The sequence below is a fragment of the Gopherus flavomarginatus genome, chromosome 12 (genome assembly GCF_025201925.1).
Source record: "Gopherus flavomarginatus isolate rGopFla2 chromosome 12, rGopFla2.mat.asm, whole genome shotgun sequence".
NCBI classification, from domain to species: Eukaryota; Metazoa; Chordata; order Testudines; family Testudinidae; genus Gopherus; species Gopherus flavomarginatus.
Window position 1 is genome coordinate 52,231,965 of NC_066628.1, and position 20,625 is coordinate 52,252,589.

The window sequence follows — 20,625 nt, forward strand, 5'->3', positions numbered from 1 at the left end:
GAAGAGCGACAAAAATGATTAAAGGTCTAGAAAACATGACCTATAAGGGAAGATTGAAAACATTGGATTTGTTCAGTCTAGAAAAGAGAAGACTGAGGGGGGACGTGATAACAGTTTTCAAATATGTAAAGGTTATTACAAGGACGAAGGAGAAAAATAGTCTCTCTTAACCTCTGAGGATAGGACAGGAAGCAATGGGCTTAAACTGCAGCAAGGGAGGTTTAGGTTGGACATTAGGGAAAACTTCCTGTCAGGATGGTTAAGCACTGGAATAAATTGCCTAGGGAGGTTGAGGGATCTCCATCATTGGAGATTTTTAAGAGCAGGTTAGACAAACACCTGGTCAGGGATAGTCTAAATAATACTTAGTCCTGCCATGAGGCAGGGGACAGGACTAGATGACCTCTCAAAGTCCCTTCCAGTCCTATGATTCTATGAAACAGAACGGGGTTTGCCCTAGCTCCACCTACCACAAAGCCCCCCACTCACCCACCCTTTCATCAGGCAAGACAGGATTTTAAACCAATTATTAAAATGAGAGCATCCAAAATCAATAAACCAAAATGTCCAAGTCCAATGTGAGCACAATTCAGGAGGACAGAGTTTTAGCCCCATCGTGTGGCAGGATTGTGAAACAGCAGTAGATTTAATCACCAGCTCATTTTCATTTACTCTGGAAACCCAATGCCAACAGTTCTAAAGACTTAAAAAAGTATGAAGAGAACTCAGCTAAGAACAGGGACGTTCCCCAGGGAAAACATTCCCCACAGAAGGGATGCTATGTAATGAATCAATAGGATGCCTGCATGTCTCAAGATGCTTTCAGGGAGTGTGGAACCCTCCAAATCCTACAGCCAGTGACCAGCTGTGATGAAGGGGATACCTTAGAGACCATCTGGAAGAGCACAAAGTTTAAAACAATAAAAAACAAAGAATGACCCAGTCTATCCAGAAAATGGACAAGGTAAAATCCAGAGCATGGGAGCAAGTTCTTCTGGGCAACGTTCCAGCTGCAGAATTAGGAGTGTGGGGGGTCTGATAACATACCCTACATTTTCACAAACCCAGGGGGCCGGACCAGTTTGTTCATCAGAAATAGCCACAGAAATGTCAGTGTGACAGGCTGAATGTTGCTGTAGCGTCAGGAGCATTTTCCTGGTGAAAGGTTGGACCTGCAGGTCCCAATTTTTCTGAACTGAGCACGAAATCACTATGATTGTACATGTAATCTGAGGGCTCCAATAACGGATGAAACTGAATTTGTGCACTTAAGTACAGCATGCCTCATGCCCAATCTCCTCTGAGCACACTTAGTTTAAAAGGAGCATCATTTGAGCAGCGTCTCCCCTTGGTGGGAACATGGCTCAAGAGAAAGGTCCTGGGAACCATGGAAATGTGGCGAAAAATGGAACTTATGAGCAAGAAAGAGACACAGCAAGATGCTCAATGAGTGCTGCAGACCTCTGCTGTGTTTACAACACAGCTCTGTCCATCCAGCTTCCCAGGCCCACTCCAGACTCACCTGTTCACTTCCGTGGCTACTGCAGAGATTTTATAGGCCTGGCAGGGGGTTTGCTTTGGTTGTCACTGGGCAGGAAGACCACCTTATACTGCAGACTGTAAAGCACATGTGGAATCCTTCTCAACTAGTCCACGTGTGCACCACCTGGCTCCCCGCTGCTTGGAACCCACACACTCACCTTCCCAAAGTTATCCTTGTGCTTCCGGTAATCCAGGTCTTCATCCTGCACAGAGGAAGTGGAGAATCAGAATGCTGATTCTGAGGTGGATCTCTCAGCCCAAAAGAAGCTCCTGCTAGCAAAAGCATAGGGGAGCCTAGGCACCAGATGGGCACCAGAAAGCAATCCTGTATCAATTGATTTATCAGCATTTAATACCCACACTTTGTGACCTGGCCCAAAAGCCAGAGAGAGCATGGCTCAGCATCTGACCCTGATCTTGCCCATACGTGGCAACACCCAGCAATAACCATAGGCCCCAGAGGGGCAGCTTCCTCCCTGGAATCTCCAGGGCATTCTGTTCTACATCCAAGAATAGGATGGTGTCTCTGTAGAGATTGTCATTCACTCAGAGAGGTCACTGGAAAGAGGCGTGTGTTCCCCTCGATGCTGCCTCTTGGTGCCAGGGGGACCAAGCCTTGAGTCCCCTGCACAGCAACACAGAGTGTCAGCCACTATCCTCTCAGGGGGCCCTACTTCACGGATGTCTGAGCAAAGATAAGCAGAGGATTCAGCCAGCCCTGCCCACATCTGGCTTGCAAAATTCATCAACATTGTGTGCAATAGACCCAGGAGTTTCAGTGTGGAGCTTAGCTCTGTCGTTCAGGATGAAGGTGACTGATGAGGAAATGGCTAAGCAAAGGCACTGGGAAATTCCCCAGCCCCATGGTTACCACCAATAGCTGTCTGACTCACTATGTTGCTGTGGTGAGCCTTGGTCATGAGCAACATGCGACCAACCAAATCAGTAGTGGACACTCCCTGCGTGCGATTACATTCCCTGCAAGAAAACAAGCAACGAATAAGTAGAGGATGTAGAAGCAGTGGTCCCCTCAATCTGCAGGAACATTCATGAAACTTGCCAAATCAGGGGCTGAGGCTGGGAGAGGCCATTTCCCCCACATAGGCAAATGTTCTTTTCCATGTGACATGCTATCTGAGTCTCTGCATCTTTCCTGCACCCTTTGCTCACCACTCAGTGTGTGCAGCTCCCAGGAAGACTCACCTTGTTCAACTCCCCAGCACTGCTTTCTGCAGTCCGTGACTTCAGTGCCACATGCCTTACAGCTCACTGGGGACAGGAACAGCCCCATGCTATCTATAGGATGTGAGGCCAGCCAGCTGTTGCCTGCTGTGCCTCCTGGAGGCCACAAAAGAAAGGACAACTAAAGCAGCAGGGACACACCACAGCTAGTAAAGACAAGGTGAAGATGCAACTGGAAGATACCAGCATCTCAGCTGAGCTCCACCCCCTCTGATTTAAACAGGAATTCCCAGCAGGTCTGATTAGAACAGGAGTGGTAATGGGTTACCTGTATCTTCCAGCTGCCTTCACCTCTTCATAGGTGTCCTTGCCGTCTACAGTTAGTGTTATGTCATCTACAGAGAGACAGAAACATTAGAGCACTATCCCCTCCTACACCCTGTGCAAACTGAATGAGCTGGTGGGGAACTCAATGGCTAAGTGTGACCAGCACACAAGTCAGAACAGGAGCAAAAGCTTCATACTTCTGCTCTAAATCATGGTGTATACACAGCCAACCTCTTCCATGCCATGGAACAGTTGGGAATTTGCCACTCTTTCCTGACCTGGGAGGAAAGCAGATTAATAGATTCTAAAAATCATTTAGTCTGACCTTCTGTATAACACAGTCCATGGAATTTCATCCAGTTACCCCATACTGAGACCAATAACTTATGCCTAACTAAAGTATCTCTTCCAGAAAGGCATCCAGTCTTGACCTGAAGTCATCAACAGATCGCAAATCCACATCCCTGGGTAGTTTGTTCCAATGGTTAAATCACCCTCACGCTCAAAAATGTGTGCCTTCTTTCTAATTTTAATTTGCCTGGGTTCAGCTGCCAGCCACTGATAAATCTTGTTCTGCCTGTTTCTGTTAGATTAAAAAGTTCTTTGGCACCTAGTATTTTCTCCCCATTAAATTACTGACACACTGAGATCAAGTCACCTCTTGATCTTTTTTGATAAGCTGAACAGATTGAGCTCCGTAAGTCTCTGCCTGTAAGGAGTCTTCACTACAGAGTTAACTCAGGCACTGCTCCCTAAACTCTCCCACACGCCTAGAAGCACAGACAAGTCACACATAAACTAATCTAACCCAGAGGCCAGTCATCTAAGTTACCTTTTGCAGCAAAAATATTCCCTATGGCATTGTTACAGTCTTCAAATCCTCTCTGTGGCTTTTTGCTGCAGCCTCTCCATTTTTTCAATGTGCACAGCAAGTCGCTATGCAGTATTCCAGTAGCAGTCTCCCCAATACCATATACAGAGGTAAATTCCTGGGGAGGTTCCCCTCAATAAGAACATAAGAACGGCCGTACCGGGTCAGACCAAAGGTCCATCTAGCCCAGTATCTGTCTACCGACAGTGGCCAATGCCAGGTGCCCCAGAGGGAGTGAACCTAACAGGCAATGATCAAGTGATCTCTCTCTTGCCATCCATCTCCATCTTCTGACGAACAGAGGCTAGGGACACCGTTCTTTACCCACCCTGGCTAATAGCCATTTAAGGGCTCAACCACCATGAATTTATCCAGTTCTCTTTTAAACACTGTTATTGTCCTAGCCTTCACAACCTCCTCAGGTAAGGAGTTCCACAAGCTGACTGTGCGCTGCGTGAAGAAGAACTTCCTTTTATTTGTTTTAAACCTGATGCCTATTAATTTCATTTGGTGACCCCTAGTTCTTGTATTATGGGAATAAGTAAATAACTTTTCCTTATCCACTTTCTCAACATCACTCATGATTTTATATACCTCTATCATATCCCCCCTTAGTTTCCTTTTTTCCAAGCTGAAGAGTCGTAGCCTCTTAAATCTTTCCTCATATGGGAGCCATTCCAAACCCCTAATCATTTTAGTTGCCCTTTTCTGAACCTTTTCTAGTGCTAGAATATCTTTTTTTGAGGTGAGGAGACCACATCTGTACACAGTATTCGAGATGCGGGCGTACCATGGATTTATATAAGAGTAATAACATATTCTCAGTCTTATTCTCTATCCCCTTTTTAATGATTCCTAACATCCTGTTTGCTTTTTTGACCGCCTCTGCCCACTGCGTGGACATCTTCAGAGAACTATCCACGATGACTCCAAGATCTTTTTCCTGACTCATTGTAGCTAAATTAGCCCCCATCATATTGTATGTATAGTTGGGGTTATTTTTTCCAGTGTGCATTACTTTACATTTATCTACATTAAATTTCATTTGCCATTTTGTTGCCCAATCACTTAGTTTTGTGAGATCTTTTTGAAGTTTTTCATCTCAGCATTCCCATCCTGTTTCTTTCTGAGTCCTCCAGCCAAAAAGGGCACCCCACCCAGAAAGTGCAGGTCCCAGAGCACAGGGAAATGAATGGGTTCCAACCCCGGGGTTCTGTAGTTTTTGATCATGGCTCTGGGAGCAGTGATTACAACCCCCTGCAGCAATAATGCTCCTGCCTATGTCCCAGACAGACCTGTGAGTTGGGAGAACCTGTGTAGCTGAATGTCTGAAAATCTCCCCCTGCCATAGTATGAAGCAGTTCCATACCGTCCCCGTATTACATGGTGAAATACAAGGCTGTACTGCAAGGAACAAAGACCTCTAGCGCCAGGGAAAAGCTCTGAACCTCTGGCAGAGACATGGAGTTGCTGCTGTTCTGTCACATTTCCAGTTAAACTAGTTTATTTCATATTCCCCTTTGACATCACTGTGCCCTGGAGAAGATATACCATGGAGGGTGGGGAAGGAACTTTTCTGTTCACACAGAGGCTGTGAATGATCTGACAGAGGGGATGAGTGCAGCAGAACTAGAGCTGAACCCACCTGGCGTTCCCTGCATTTGGCCCCTTAGCTATACAGAGCACCCACAACACTTACTGCCGTGCACACAGAAGTCACAATTATACTTGTCCAGGGTTTCCAGTGTGGTGACGTAGGGAGCTTGTACGGCAATCTCATCCACCCACTTGATAGCTTGCACCATTTTGTACCTCTCCACCTGGGTAAAGACAGGTGGTCCTTTGTGCTTGGCAATCTCCTCTGGATAACAAAGAAAACAAAGCCAGTTACAGACACACACACACACACAGTGCTGCTATAGAGGCAATTCCACCAATTCCCCAAGAGTCCCCTCAGGAGCCCCAGTTCCCAGGGCGGCCCCATTATGGGGACAGTCCACAAAACCATAGCTTGGTATATGGGAGCCCAGTTCAGAAGGGAACAGAGGGCAGGAGTGAGGTCTGACTGACTCCATAACAGGCCTGAACATATTTTACCTTAGACCCATTTTGTAGGTGTGTAACAAGAACCCATCCCAAAATCCAATCTGAGGGAAGGGTGGTCCATGCCTCAAATGCTACCTGCTCTTACCCTGCAGTTCTCAGCAGCTAGAAAGTGAGTGGGTCTGGCTCCCTGGCAGCCCATGGAAGGGAATTCCCTTTGTATCCATTAGTTTCACTCAGAGATGTGGCTTGGGCACCAAGTCACTGCACATGGATTTCTCTAGAGTCTAGGGATGGTAGACACCCTGCAGACAGTTACCAAGGCATTGGGGGAATCCAAATGCCAGTAACAGAGGGTCAGGAATGATCCTCACTCCCAAACAAGGCTGGGTCTATGGTGGAAAATGAGTGCCACTGTAATGAAATCAATTTAAAAATCTATCTGAACACACGGGTGCAAATCCCAAATAGACACACGTACACCAGTTAGATAAGTTATTTTAAGCACAGTCTGAGTACAGTAAATTGGTTTAAGGGTATCTCTGCTGGGAGTTTGCACTTGTGTGACTAGTAGACTTAATTGTTTAAGGGGGGCAGTATGACCAATGGTTAGACCCAGCATTGGGACTCAGGAGACTTAGACTCTATTCCTGCTCTGTCACTGGCCTCATGGTGACCTTAGGAAAACTGAGGCACAGGAAAGGGGAAGGGGAAGGGATCTGCCAATCTGTAAAGTGGGGGTAAGAATACTGCCCTCCTTTGTAAAGTGCTTTGAGAGCTAAAGAAAAAAAGCACTACATAAGAGATGGGTATTATTATAAGCTACACTTGTGCAAGGTTTTCTAATATAGGCCAGACCGTAGAAACAGTCCCATGTGCTCTGGACTGTGAAGTCTTTCATAGAATCATAGCAATATAAGGCTGGAAGGGACTTCAAGAAGTCAACAAGTGCAGACCCCTGCATGTAAGCAGGACCAAGTAAACCTAGGCCATCCCTGACAGATGACTGTCCAACCTGTTCTTAAAAACCTACAATGATGGTGGTTCCACAATCTCCCTTGGGAGCCTATTCCAGAGCTTAACTATCCTTATAGTCAGAAAGTTTCTCCTAATATTAGCCTAAATCTCCCTTGCTGCAGATTAAGTCCATTACTTCTTGCTCTATCTTCACTGGACACAGAGAACACAGTTGATTACAGTCCTCTTTAGAACAGACCTTAACATATTTGAAGACTTATCAGGCCCCCTTTCAATCATCTTTTCTCAAGACTAAACATACTGAGGTGTTTTTTTGTTAAGCTTTCCTCATAGGTTAGGAGAGCACTGCTGTTGCCCTCCTCTGGACTCTCTCCAATTTGTCCACATCTTTCCTATAGCGTGGCATTCAGAACTGGACACAGTACTCCAGCTGAGGCCTCTCCTGTGCTGAGTAGAGTGTGACAATTATCTCTCATGTTTATATACATTATCTACCAGTAAGCAAAAGGGTAACTAAGATGATAGCAACAGCCAGACGGATACTAGCCAGAGATACCCCTCCTTTGATGGCTCTGTTGCTGCTAGAGGAGCTGTAACTGGCAATTTGTTGTGCCTCAGGCTCACCATCCTCATTGCTGATTTTGTTGGCTGACGCTAGCAGCAGCAGGAGATGAAGGACTGAGAAAGCCTCTTACCATCCGTGTGGACTCCCACAATGAGATAGTCTCCCATGGCCCGAGCCTGGCGCAGCTGATTCGAGTGGCCATAATGCACCATATCATAGCTAGAAAGACAAAGGGTCAGTGTTAGGCCTAGTGTACAATTAAGAGGGCTCAGCTGCATAACGATGTGATTTGATCGTCCTCCTGCAGTGCAGTCAAAGACCCTCTTCCACTCACTCCTTCCCCACAAAAAAGATTCAAAAGGTTAAAGTCTCCAAGCAGCTGAATTTCTGGTAGTCACTTTTATGCAGCTAACCTAGGCCAGAAAGCTGTATTATCACTCTGCAATAAATTGGCTGGAGGAACAGGGCTACTAAGGGAGCCCACAGTGTGTCATCCACACAAAGGGCAAATCAGTGCTAATGTTACCAGAGGCTACATTCCATCAGCCAGCTCTGCTCCTCACATGACTGAAGAAGCCTGTTATCCTGTGACACCTCGGAGGAGATCCAGAAGTAATTTCCTCTCCCTCACACACTCTGTGGCAAAAGAAGGTAAGAACTTGGGTGCCCAAAGATCCAAGCAAGACAGGGAGGACTTAAACTCTTCCCTGGTTTTATCATGTCTCACAATTAAAAGGAATTTCATAGGAGCTGGTGGTACACTGAAGCCTCAAGGAAGCCCCATTCAGTTCCCAGTACAGGACAAAGACAAAGACCAATGCCCTATAAACACCTAAGAGACAGAAATAGCAGGGACAGTCCTGGAGCATCTTCTCCAAGAACTGTTCCTCAGTGGAATTCACGCTGCAGGGCTGGCTCCAGAGCTCAGGTGTTCATGTGTGTGCACACCAGGGTGGATAAAAATGATTTTAAAAATTGGATTTTATTTAAATACAAATCTTAAAAATTAAATACATGTTTATTATTTTACTTAAGCAAAGTAAGCAGTCATGGGATAAGAGGGAGGGTCCTCTCATGGATCAGCAACTGGTTAAAAGATAGGAAACAAAGGGTACAAATAAATGGTTATTTTTCAGAATGGAGAGAGAGGTAAATAATGGTGTCCCCAGAGATCTATACTGGGCCCAGTACTGATCAATATATTCATAAACAAACTGGAAAAAGGGCCAAACAGTGGTGGTAAAATTTGCAGATGATGCAAAAACTCGAGATAGTAAGTCCAAAGCAGATTGCAAAAAGTTACAAAGGGATCTCACAAGACTGAGTAACAAAGTGGCAGATTAAATTCAATACTGATAAATGCAAAGTAAGGCACACTGGAAAACATAATCCGAACTATACATATACAATGATGGGGCCTAAATTAGCTGTTACCACTCAAGAAAGATCTTGGAGTCATTGTGGATAGTTCTCTGAAAACATCCACTCAATGTGCAGCGGCAGTCAAAAGAGTGAACAGAATGTTGGGAATCATTAGGAAAGTGATAGATAAGAAAATAGAAAATATATTGCCTCTATACAAATGCACAGCACCCCCACAACTTGAATACTGCATTCAGATCTGGTCGCCCATCTCCAGAAAGACATACTGGAATTGGAAAAGGTACAGAAAAGGGCAACAAAATGATTAAGGGTATGGAAGAGCCTCCATATGAGGAGAGATTAATAAGACTGGGTCTTTTCAGCTTGGAAAGAGATGATTGGGGTGGGGTATGATAGAGATCTATAAAATCATGACTGGTGTGGAGAAAGTAAATAAACATAACAAGAATTAGAGATCACTAAATGAAATTAATAGGCAGCAGGTTTAAAGCAAAAAAAAGGAACTATTTCTACACACAGCATACAGTCAATCTGTGGAACTGTGCTAGAGGATGTTGTGAAGGCCAAGACTATCAGAGTTCAAAAAAGAACTAGGTAAGTTCATGGAAGATAGGTCCATCAATGGCTATTAGCCAGGATGGGCAGGGATGGTATCCCTAGCCTCTGTTTGCCAGAAGCTGGGAATGGGCAACAGGGGATGAATCACTTGATGATTACCTGTTTTGTTCATTCCCTTTGGGGCACCTGGCATTGGCCACTGCTGGAAGACAGAATACTGGGCTAGATGGACCTTTGATCTGACCTAGTATGGCTGTTCTTATGTTCTGTTTTTCAAAAGAAACCTTTAAAAATAAAATTGAAATTGACTAATGCCTAAACTTATTACATGCAGTATTGTTGTAGCCGAGTTGGTCCCAGGTGGATGAGGTCATATCTTTTACTGCACCAACCTCTGTTTGTGAGAAGCTTTCGAGCTTACACAGAGCTCTTCTTCTACTTCTAGTTGTAGGAGGAAAGAAAGGAGGCAGGGAGGCAGCGTGGGCAGGAGTTTCTTAGGGCTTGTTTACACTGGCGATTTACAGTGCTGCAACTTTCTCATTCAGATGGGTGAAAAAACACCCCCCTGAGCGCAGCAAGTTTCAGCGCTGTAAAGCGCCAGTGTAGACAGTGCACCAGAGCTGGTAGCTGTGCCCCTCATGGAGGTGTGGTTTTTTTTTGTTTTTTTTTTTTAAACACAGTGCTGGACGAGTGCTCTCCCAGCACTGGTGCCGCGACAACACAAGCCACGTTAAAGCACTGCCGTGGCAGCGCTTGAGCGTTGTGTACGTAGACTAGCTCTAAATGGGTTAAAGATTGTTGTAATAAGCCATAAATCCAGAGGGGTGTTAATAGGCCTCTTCACCATGAACAGTCCCTTGAAATACACGTTAACTGTTTATGCTAAACAATCTGTCCCACTTGTATTTAGCTGTGACACTGAGCCCTGATCTACACTGGGCCAGGGGTGGAGGAATCTAAGTTATGTAACTTCAGCTACATGAATAACGTAGATGAAGTCGACATACTTAGATCGGCTTACCCGTGGTGTCTTCACCGCGGTGCATCAACTACTGCTGCTCCCCCCTCAACTCTGCCTGCGCCTCTCGCTGAGCTGGAGTACAGGAGTCCACTGGGAGAGTGCTTGGGGGTCGATTTATCACATCTAGACTAGACACAATCAATCAATCCCCGCTGGATCGATCGCTGCCCGTCAATCTAGTGGGTAGTGAAGACATACCCTCAATAAGTTTCCCAGACCTGAAGAAGAGCTCTGTGTCACCTCAAAAGCTTGACTCTCTCACCAACAGAAGGTGGTCCCATAAAAGATATTACCTCACCCACCTTGTACCTCTAAACTTATAATATTAAAATAATTTCAATTAAATACAAAAAATATTAGGCAGTACATGTTTGCGACCAAGTTTTAAAGAACGTCAAAACACTTAACTGCTGGAAGTCACTGGCTAAGTATCTGGAATCTCACTTTATTGAAGTGCTAAACCAAACTTCTGACAGCAGTAGCCTCTTCTGCCGGTGCAGAGGGAATATCTGCATCATTACAATTTCTTCAACTATATTAATTCAATTACTAGTTCAAAGTTAAAAAACTAACTGGAGTTGAAAAAACCAGGAAAGCTATGAATAAAAATTAGGTGAAAGAGGACAAGGACTACTAGTTCTGAATCTTGAAGGACAAAGGTGATCGGAAACATTCAGTTCAATTCATGAATGATAAATACTTCTAATTACTGAACTAGCTAGTTTTAAATGTAAAAGTTGTTTAGATAAGAAGAAAGTTTATGCATCCAGCACATTTAAGGTGGTTGTATTTTTTTTTTAAAGTGATGTTTTTGTGCATTTTTAATTGCATTTGAGTTTCTGTCCAAATACAACTTCACACAAATTGCAAGCAAAGAAGTTAAGCTATATAATTGATCTATGTCAATGGTTTTCAACCTGGGGTCCACAGACTATGTTAAGATTTCCAAAGAGGTCCACTCCTCCATTTGACATTTTTTGAGGGTCCACAAACGAAAAAGGTTGAAAACTGCTGATATAAATAATGTATATACACACAATGTATCTTCTGGGTTAGCACAAATCAACATGTTTTAATGGTTATCAACCAATGATAATCAACCTTGTTTAGGAAAATAACTAAGTAGTACAAATGCAAACAATTACAATTGGTGACTTAAATCAAGGTTTTCTGCTTGTTTAAATTATGATTTAAATTGCTTTAATTTAAATCATCCATCCTGCCCAGGAATGCTTTAATGGCCCAGGATCATACCACAACTAGCCTTCAAGGCCTTTCATGACTCTCTTCTCACCTCACACCAAGTCACCCCCACACCCATCCTTCAATCTGCCAATGCCTGCTTCTCTCACACTTGAAGTCCATGCTGCCCCCTCCACCCAGGAGACACCCTTCCCAAATTCATCTGCAAGACCCCATCTCTCTTCTCTTTCAAATCCCTCCTCCAGGTGCATTGCTTCTATGGTCTCTACAAGTAATTAGCCAAATCAAAGACAAGTTGAAAGGAAGGCATATTTAGTTAATGATAATTCATTATTATAATCATGTTTAAAAGATGTATCCCTCTCCTGTGAAGGTGTATTGCCATTTTAGATAATGACCTCATTAAAGTAGAGACCATGACTTGCATTCCTGAGTAGGGTCGTTGGTTGCTACTGCTTTTCGAAACAACTAGTAAAATCAGCTACTAAAAGTCTGGCCAAAAGACTAACCAAAGTTCTCCAGACCAGCACAAAGCTTCATCAACAGATCCCTGCAGAAGAGAAGGAATTTTGGGACGGTATTCCATTTCTGTGGTCAGACCCAACTGTTTGGATGCATAGGAAGACACATGTGCTTATGAGCACATCTTGGCAGATGACCCCTGAAACTCTACAGCACAGGATAAATGGGGATATAGAGAGGCAATTCTCAAGTGAAGGCTCCAGAACACAGTAACCCACAAACCCAGGAATGCTGCACAGAGGACTGATCAAACTCCACAACTAAGGAAGGTAAGAGAAAAGATAAGACTGGCATGCAGAACCCAGGTCATTCTAGCCAGCTCACACATTCATGTCACTGCATACAGGAATGCATTTGTGCTGCATCCAACAACTGCCTATGCTCAGCCTGCCCATTTGAAAATAAGGGCCATTAAACACACACACACCTGAAATTCAAGGAGTAACTCAGGTGAGCATGCAAAACCTTTGCACGATGGCCTTGACAAGAAGATGGATGTTGACAGAAGAGTTTAAGTTCCAAAGTCCTTCTAATGACGCAGGACAGGGAGTGCAACAGACTAACAAAAACACCCAGTTATATTACTCGAGATAACTTGTTTTATGTTCTCTCTTTCTTTATATAACATATAGAAAGGATAAACTCTCCTGCTTTGAGGTATAAATCATCCGACAGGGGAAGTTCCTTCCTAACTTATGGGCAGATTATTCCAGAATTGTCTGCTAGATGGATTCCTGCACCTCCTTTTGGAGCACCTGGTACAGCTACTGTCAGAGACAAGATTCTGAAAAAGACTAGTCTTGGTCTCACCTGATATCACCCCAAAGGGGCACCTCTGCTTGACAACCCAGCAAAAACAGTCCAACCAAGATTTCAGATGACTGCAAAACTGCACCTACCCACCTGATGCCATCTCTTCCTCTGAGACCATGTATTACAGAGACAATAGCCACTCCCCGAACAGTTGCATCTTATGTCCAGGACATTCAAAAAGCAGCAAAGAGCCCTGTGGCACCTTATAGACTAACAGATGTATTGGAGCATGAGCTTTTGTGGGTGAATACCCACTTCGTCATACGCATGCGTATTCACCCACGAAAGCTCATGCTCCAAAACGTCTGTTAGTCTTTAAGCTGCCACAAGATTCTTTGCTGCTTTTACAGATCCAGACTAACACGGCTACCGCTCTGATACAGGCCATTCAATTCACGGCACATCCCTGGGTCCCTGGTCACACCAGAAACTGGATTCCCACGGACACCACTGGTCAGCTTGCGCAGAAGGAAGTTTCCGCTCCCTGAGGCCCGCACCGGCCAACCTGCCGCCTGGAGACAGGGCTGATTGCCTTCTCCCCAGGGCAGGGTATCAAACCTTGCCACAGTGCGAGCCGCTTCTCCCCAGCCTGTCTCACAGGCACCCCCCGGCCCCAAGGGCTCGTGTGGAGGCGGCTGAGGAGCCGGAGCCGGGCCCGGGCCTTCAGGAGCTCCAGGCCGCTGGGCAGCCCCGCTGAGGACGCGGCGGCGGCGGGTCCAGGACCAGGCAGAGGGAGCCTGGGCCGCGGCGCCGTCTCCCAGGTAACGGGGCCTCGCTCACCATCCATCGCACCACACGCGAACGGGCCTGTGGGCGGCGGCGCTGCCCCCCGCGGGGCTGGCGGACGCCTCGGCCGCTCCGTTCCTCAGCATCTCGGACGAGTCCTGGACCCCACGCCCGGGGCCGCCACCGGCCGGAGCCGCCTCAGTCACCTGACCGGGGGGCGGGGACAGGCCGGTCCAGGGGCCCGCCATCATGGCGAGACCACGTGACCACACTCCCAGCCAGTCCCCCCCTCCCCCCGCACCCTCGGGGCGGGACCGGCCCTGGCGGAGCGGCTTTAATGGCAAGGCCGCGGCCACATGCCCCCAGCAGCAATCCCTCCCCCCGTGCCGCGCAGAGCTACCTCACAGCCGCACCCAGCCCACGGCAGGACGCCATCGGGCTCCTGCATCCAGCCCGGGGTCACCCCCATCAGCCAGTCACAGACCCGCAGGAGAGCCCGGGCTTTCTTTACTTAGCGAAAAGAACCCCCCAAGGCAGAGAAACAGCAGGTGCACCAGCCTGCCAGTGCTGCTAGAGAGCAGAGTGTAAGTGCTGAGCTTAAGGGAAAGGTTTCAGACTGCAAGCCCCGTTGCCCAACAGCTAGCTGTCCTCTGAGCTTTGTCGTCGCGTAGTAAAGAGTTGCGTGAAAATATGGCTCCTGCAGTTTTTTCCAGTTGCCCCCACCTCAGACCAGCAGAGTCTGTGTGTGCAGTCCATGGCAAACCCAGCCGAGTCTACAACAGTAGGGCAAAGCCATCCTGAATGGCAGCAGCTGATGTATTTCCATAAAAATAGTGTTCAAATGGCAATTTACAAAGTCAATTTACTTTTTTCCTCTTGGAGCCTTTTGCACAACCCCTGCCAAACCAGCCACCCGAGAGAGAGAGGCTGAGCTGAGAAGCTGGCTCTTGCTCCTGCTCTTGCATCTGTGCCTCCTCCAGGCTCCATGGCGGTGCCACAGGTCTCCGACTGTGACTGCCTTCTTCATCAGGGCTAAGGGGAATAGCCAGAGAGAAGATAGGATCCTTTGTTCTACCAAAACAAGACAGATGTGTAAGAAAGGCTCCTCAGCCTGCTGCTGGGGAATTCAGCACTACCACACAGAGGAATAAACCCACTGCTGAAAATTACACTCCTCCATCTTGGATGTAGCCAGTGAGCAGCTAGTATTCACTCAGTCCAGAGAAGCAGCTATGTGACTAAAATCACCTCTTGTGCCCTCCCCTGGAAGACAGGCTTTTGGACTGCTCTGCCATTGCAAACATCTCACTGCCCCACCTCTGCCAGTAGTTGTTGACAGTGCCTTCTGGGTCCATATCTACCCAGAAGAAAATCACTGTTAAGCTACAAATATTAAAATATATTGAACAGGCAGAGGAATGTTCTGCAGTAAACAGGCACAGAAGGGTGCAGTCTCAGCACAGGCCTGGGAATTTGGAATTTCCCCATTATAATCCCCGTGTCAGCAAATCACTTCCCTTCTCTGTGCCTTAGTTTTCCCATCTGTAAAATGAGGATGGCAGAAGTGACTTTCTTTGTAGGAGGGAAGTGAAGCAGGGGGTGAGTTCTCTATGAAATAGATTAATATTATTGTCGGTAAACATGAGGCAGCCACCAGGACTGAGGCTCCTCACCTGTCATAGCATGGGATCTCCAGACCAAGTTCTTCCATCAATAATCTCATAACATCATCACATTTCCCATGTAGTTTCAGGGCAGCAAGATCATCCTTTGGAGTCCACTGTGGGAGGCCAAGGAAGTGAAGATAAAAATCCAGACAGGTTGAATGAGCAACCCTTGTATGATCCCTGCACAGCACCCTATCCAGACCTAACAGCCTTGTTATTGTGGCAGGGGACCCACATCCCAGCCTGTCCCCTGCTCAAATTCACACTAGCTCCCAGACTTCTTGTGGGTATGAATTCCAGCTTCCCCTGTACAGCAGGATGTAGGCGCAGAATTATTTCACATGAGGCTTTTCCCATTTTTTAACATCTCACCTGCAGGTTCACAATGTAGAGTTTTGGACGGCGACTGGGGGGTTTGCTCATGCACCAAAGATGTGGATACTTTTTCAAAACCTGGCATAAAATAGAGACTGTCAGTATAGCTAAAGGCAGATGTGAATGCTAGAATATATCTGTGAGAGCAGGTGGAATTTATTACCAGGAAGGGGATGAGGGAGGAGTCAGAAGAGAGACTACCCGGCACCAGGATTTATCACATGTGGTGGGCGAGGCCTGACACCAGGATGTTTGGGAGGAGACTGCTCCGCGTCAGGGTGCATCACCAAAGAAGAATGCTGCTAACAATCTTCACTGAGCGTCTACAGTTACCTTTAAGCTGGAACCCAGACACAGAATCACATCTGCTTTGCTCGCAGCCTCTGTTGCTGCTTCCCAGTTCAGAGGTTCCCTCAAGGTCCCTTTCTCCCCGAAATGGACGATTGTGTCTCTCAGCTGTGCCCCACACTTATGGCACATCCTGCCTGTATGATGTCTGTGCAGGGCTGTGCGCTCCGTCACATCAAACACTCGCACATATTCTCTATTGGGTGTGCAGGAAGTACAGACCTTGTGCAGGAAGGAAGCAAGGAAATGCAGTTATGTAACAGGGAGGTTTGCCAGGGGCCTTGCATCAGTTAGCCTTGGTTTGAGGCACAGCCCCTTTAACAATAGGTGTTTCGCCCTGGTAGGGAATTCAGACCCAGTTGGTAAGGAGGTCAGGTGACTGCCTGATGAGCACCTGATTCCTATAAGACTGAAAGAGCTCGCTTTCTAGGTAGGAGCTACAGGAAGTAGGGTAGTTCCCATTGCAGGGGTATGCCTAGGCAGATTGTCTATAGGAGGACTGAGGAAGAGCTGCTGGATTTATGCTAAACTGTTTCATTTGGGGGTTTTCTAAAGACTGTCAGTGCAACCAATAAATGGTGCTCTGAAGAAAGGGCCTGAACAGACCCCGGGTGCAGTGTTTAATCCTTCATGGACTGAGGAGACAGGCCAGCAGCCTACAACCTACAACCCACATGAGCCCACAGAATAGCAAGCTTGTGCCCTGGCTACTCACCTCTATGTACATGTTTCCATGAAGCTCAGATATTGCTGCTTGGGGTAACCCACTCCGTAGGTGGAGCCCATCACAGTTCTGAGACACCACATGCTGTACCTTGGAAGGAAGGAAGCAGAGCTGACATGGCAGAGAACTCTGGATGCAAACAGACTGATCTCAGTACAACCCCAGAATCTGAGCACAGTTGGCAGAGACCAAGCAGAGTGGGAAAGAAATGACTGAGAAGACACAGAAACTATCACACATTTATGACAGAAGTTAAATGGCTCCCACTGCTAAATAAAGCTCTGCTAGGAGTTATCACTATCACCCACCCACAGTAACAGGTTTATAAAAAAGTGCAGGAGGAGGGGGGAGCTATGGAAAAGGTGCTGCTGCAAAGGGTGGGAGTTACATCCAGGGGTGCAAGCGGGCTGGCACAGCATATCAGTAAGAAGCTGGTACCAGCCCATATGCAGTGACATTAAACCGCTGCCGGAGGGTTCTTTGCCACGGCAGCAGATTAATACTGCTGCCCTCTCTCCCCCAAGTCAGCAGCAGTGATGTGGGGTGGGGGAGAGAGGGGCAACAACCTTAAAGCGCATAATTGTCCCACACTGGGCTGACGGGGTGTCGGGCAAAAAGGCCAACTGCCCCAGGGCCAGCAATTTAAAAGGGTCCAAGGCTCCAGGCCGCCACCACTACCGGGGCTCCAGGCCGCTGCCATTATCAGGGTAGCGGCCAAAGCCCTGGGCCCTTTTAAATCACCATCGGAGCCCCAGGCAGTGTGAGCCATGCAGTGCGGATGGGCTGGCTGGGGGAGGCTGACCCCCTCCAGCCCCGCCCCTTCTGGGGGCCCACTCCAGGCCCCCGTAACAGTAAGAATTTTATATTACTTTCACCCTGTTTACACCAATAAGACACTGGGTTATTACAGGAGCACAAATTCTGCTGTTTCCATGTGGACATCTGGCCTCCTTCCGTAAGCAACAGTAACCCAAGGAACACCCCCAGCAATGAGTCTCTATTGATTTTCCAGTCTCTCCCTTCAGATCCAGGTACCAGAGCACTAGTGAGCTTAGGACCTTACCAGGTTGTGCTTGTGTAAGCAGGCAATGCTCATATGGGTGAGTGTGGGCTCCGCTTCACTCAGATCTGTAGCCCTGGCAAATGGAAAGGAAAGGAACAGAAGAGGATCCGTTAATCCCACATTCAGATTTCACTTTCTGCTGTGCAGCCCAGAAAGATACTCTTGGGAGGTTTGCAAAGACTGTCACCCCATTAGAGCAGAAGTTAAAAACTTAGGAATGTCATCTGCTTACCTGATACTCCTCCCTTTCTGCAGTAATGTCCAAACTCCATTAGGACCTCTGTAGTCAGGGATTGAAGCTGCCTTCATTACAGGAGAAACAAAAGGAAAATTAGACCTGCTGAGAATGCTCCCCACACGACCAGTCCAGCCTTGTTAGTTTATCTGACTCTCACTTCCTACATTCCCCACAAATTCATCAGCCCTCTCTCATACAGGTCTGTCTCACTTGTTTGAACTCACTCCGACAATTCATCCAGAATCATCATCCTTCACAGGGCAATATTCTGTCCATCTGCCCCATTCGTTCAGTTTCGGCATTTTTATATTACATCCCTAGTATTCTCCTCCCTCGCATAATTGATATAATTTCTGCTACTTTCCCCCCCTCCTCAGTATTTCCTATTTCCCCACAAATAACTCAATTCCTGAATCTTTCCATAGTTCCTCCAGATATGGTGGCATCTTTCCTGGCCTATGCTGGCCATTCTACAGCACCAATGTCTATAGCACAGTAGCATCCTGACACCTCAGTCTGAATCATGCCCCATTCTGATAGGGACTGTAGAAAAAGAGAAGAAAATATGGTTCCTGCTTCAAAAACTTCACAATCAAAAGTGATAAGTGACATACTCAGGCGAAGAGTGCCTGACTTCAATGCCCACTTCTCCCACAAGGGACTACAAAAGGCAGACCATTTTTATAGATATTTATAACTTAAAATGTATGAAGTGCTTGCTAGACCTATCTTCCCTTCAACCTAGCCATCATTAACTGGCCAATTTCTTATTGGCTATAGGACAGAAGTCAGTCTTGAAGAGAAATCTGAAGGAGTGGCCTTACTGATCAGATCAAAAAGGACATTCTTTGTACAGTGATCTTGGCTGCTGCCTAGCACTTCACACTATCCCAGAAGGGCTCTGACAAATAGCTTTGTATGCATCAGAGCCTCAGCCTCTCCTGACCAACAAGTGCCTTTCTGAGACACAAACATGAAGGTGTCCTGCCCATCGTCCAGACCCTAACCGTGGGCCAATCTCAGTCAGGATCCTAGGACTCCTAATACTTTGCTTACACACCTTCCTGGCCTCATGCAATCCACTCACTAGCCAAGAAAGATCTCTCTAGAATTTATGGCATAGAAACACTGCTGAAGGAGCTCCAGCTGCCTTAAACACTTATCCCATTCAACCCTACCGTGCTGATCCCAGCTCCTGTATAGATGACCAGGTGTTTCGCACTTTGGACAGCTGCAGCCAGCTCAATAACCTTTCTCTTTAATTCCTCTGGTTCATCACAAACCTAAAGAGAAGACAAGGAAGTTACAGCAATCTCTCTAAGGTGCAGTGTGTCACTCATGCAAATTGCTGGTTAACTCCCTTCTATCTCTTCTCTTTTTACTGAATCCTTACTGGCTCCAATTAAAAAAAATAGAAAAAAAATTGTTTGAAAAGGATATTGTTTTCGCATGTGCATACCTTGATCCTATATATCAATGCCTACTGTCACAAGACGACAAAGTCAAAGTAAAATTTAATTTAAGTGAAATGTGAATGAAAACGGAAATGTTTCAGTCAGAAATAGAAAATAATTTTGTAACAGAATATCAGACACATCTGAAACTGAAAGACTGGATGATAAACTGCAACTTGTTCTTAAAGCTCATGAAATCTCCAAAAATAAAGAGATATATGGGTGAAGAAAAGCTCAAAAAAAAGGATAAGGACAATTCTTGATTCATTTGCAGATGAGCCACATCTCATTAAGAAATATATCTTATTAAACTACTGGAAACATCATAAGAATGTCATGCCAAAGATGAATCAATTTACAGTTCCAGAAATATAAGTGAGTAGTGAAAGAACATTTTCAGGCCTCAAAAGTATCCTTTCACTGCACAAGTCCAATACAACACAGAAAATCTTACAAGATGTTATTTTAGCTTGCTCAAACATGTTCATAAAAAAAAATGCTATTGACAGCACAAGAACACTAGGAAAACTCATATAAAAGTTAATCAAAACAGTTTCAGGTCTTTTTTTAAATTTAAATCAGACTGAAATTTGATTTGAACTAGTTTGAATCTGTAACTGAAGTTTTTTTGGATTTTTTGATGGCTTGAACCAGAAAAGAACCCAAACACATTTAATACAATTGAACTCAAACCTGAACCGAACCAAACCAAAATAAATACCAGTTTGACTCCCTGGCTCTCATTCTGCATACCTGGAAGTTGCAGTGTCTCATCCTAGGGAGGGGCAGGGGGGGTGGGGAGAAGAGTTGGCATATAAAGCCAGTCAGGAGCAATTTCTTCTCTGAATAGAAGATAATTGACATGGACTATTAAACCTTGCTGGTGGGTTAGAAATCTTCTAGACGGTGACACCTTTAGATGTCCTTTCCCAGAAGGACATTTCTCCACTGAATTTGATCCATTTTCTAACAGTTTCCCCCTCTGACTAAATCTACAGATTACAGAAACTATCCTCCATATT

General features: G+C 46.0%; 1 protein-coding gene across 13 annotated transcripts in view; it reads right to left on the bottom strand.

The window, feature by feature from the left end:
• LOC127032638 (ethanolamine-phosphate cytidylyltransferase-like) overlaps positions 1-20,625 on the bottom strand; it is a 38,515-nt gene that overhangs the window by 16,861 nt on the left and 1,029 nt on the right. For 8 of the 13 annotated variants that reach the window (XR_007768857.1, XR_007768851.1, XR_007768854.1 and 5 more), the window contains exons 3-14: positions 19,328-19,432; positions 18,144-18,214; positions 17,912-17,984; positions 16,840-16,938; positions 16,110-16,346; positions 15,774-15,854; positions 15,408-15,514; positions 7,639-7,727; positions 5,622-5,783; positions 3,053-3,119; positions 2,436-2,520; positions 1,701-1,745 (exon numbers count right to left, since the gene is read on the bottom strand). Coding sequence is in view for 6 of the 13 variants with exons in the window: in XM_050919956.1 (XP_050775913.1) it covers positions 1,701-1,745; positions 2,436-2,520; positions 3,053-3,119; positions 5,622-5,783; positions 7,639-7,727; positions 15,408-15,514; positions 15,774-15,854; positions 16,110-16,346; positions 16,840-16,938; positions 17,912-17,984; positions 18,144-18,214; positions 19,328-19,432 (1,221 nt within the window). In the remaining 7 variants the exon portion in view is untranslated. Of the gene's footprint in view, positions 1-1,700; positions 1,746-2,435; positions 2,521-3,052; positions 3,120-5,621; positions 5,784-7,638; positions 7,728-13,788; positions 13,940-14,534; positions 14,806-15,407; positions 15,515-15,773; positions 15,855-16,109; positions 16,347-16,839; positions 16,939-17,911; positions 17,985-18,143; positions 18,215-19,327; positions 19,433-20,625 lie in introns of those variants that run through there. The other 5 variants (XM_050919959.1, XM_050919961.1, XM_050919958.1 and 2 more) reach the window with 5 other exon arrangements.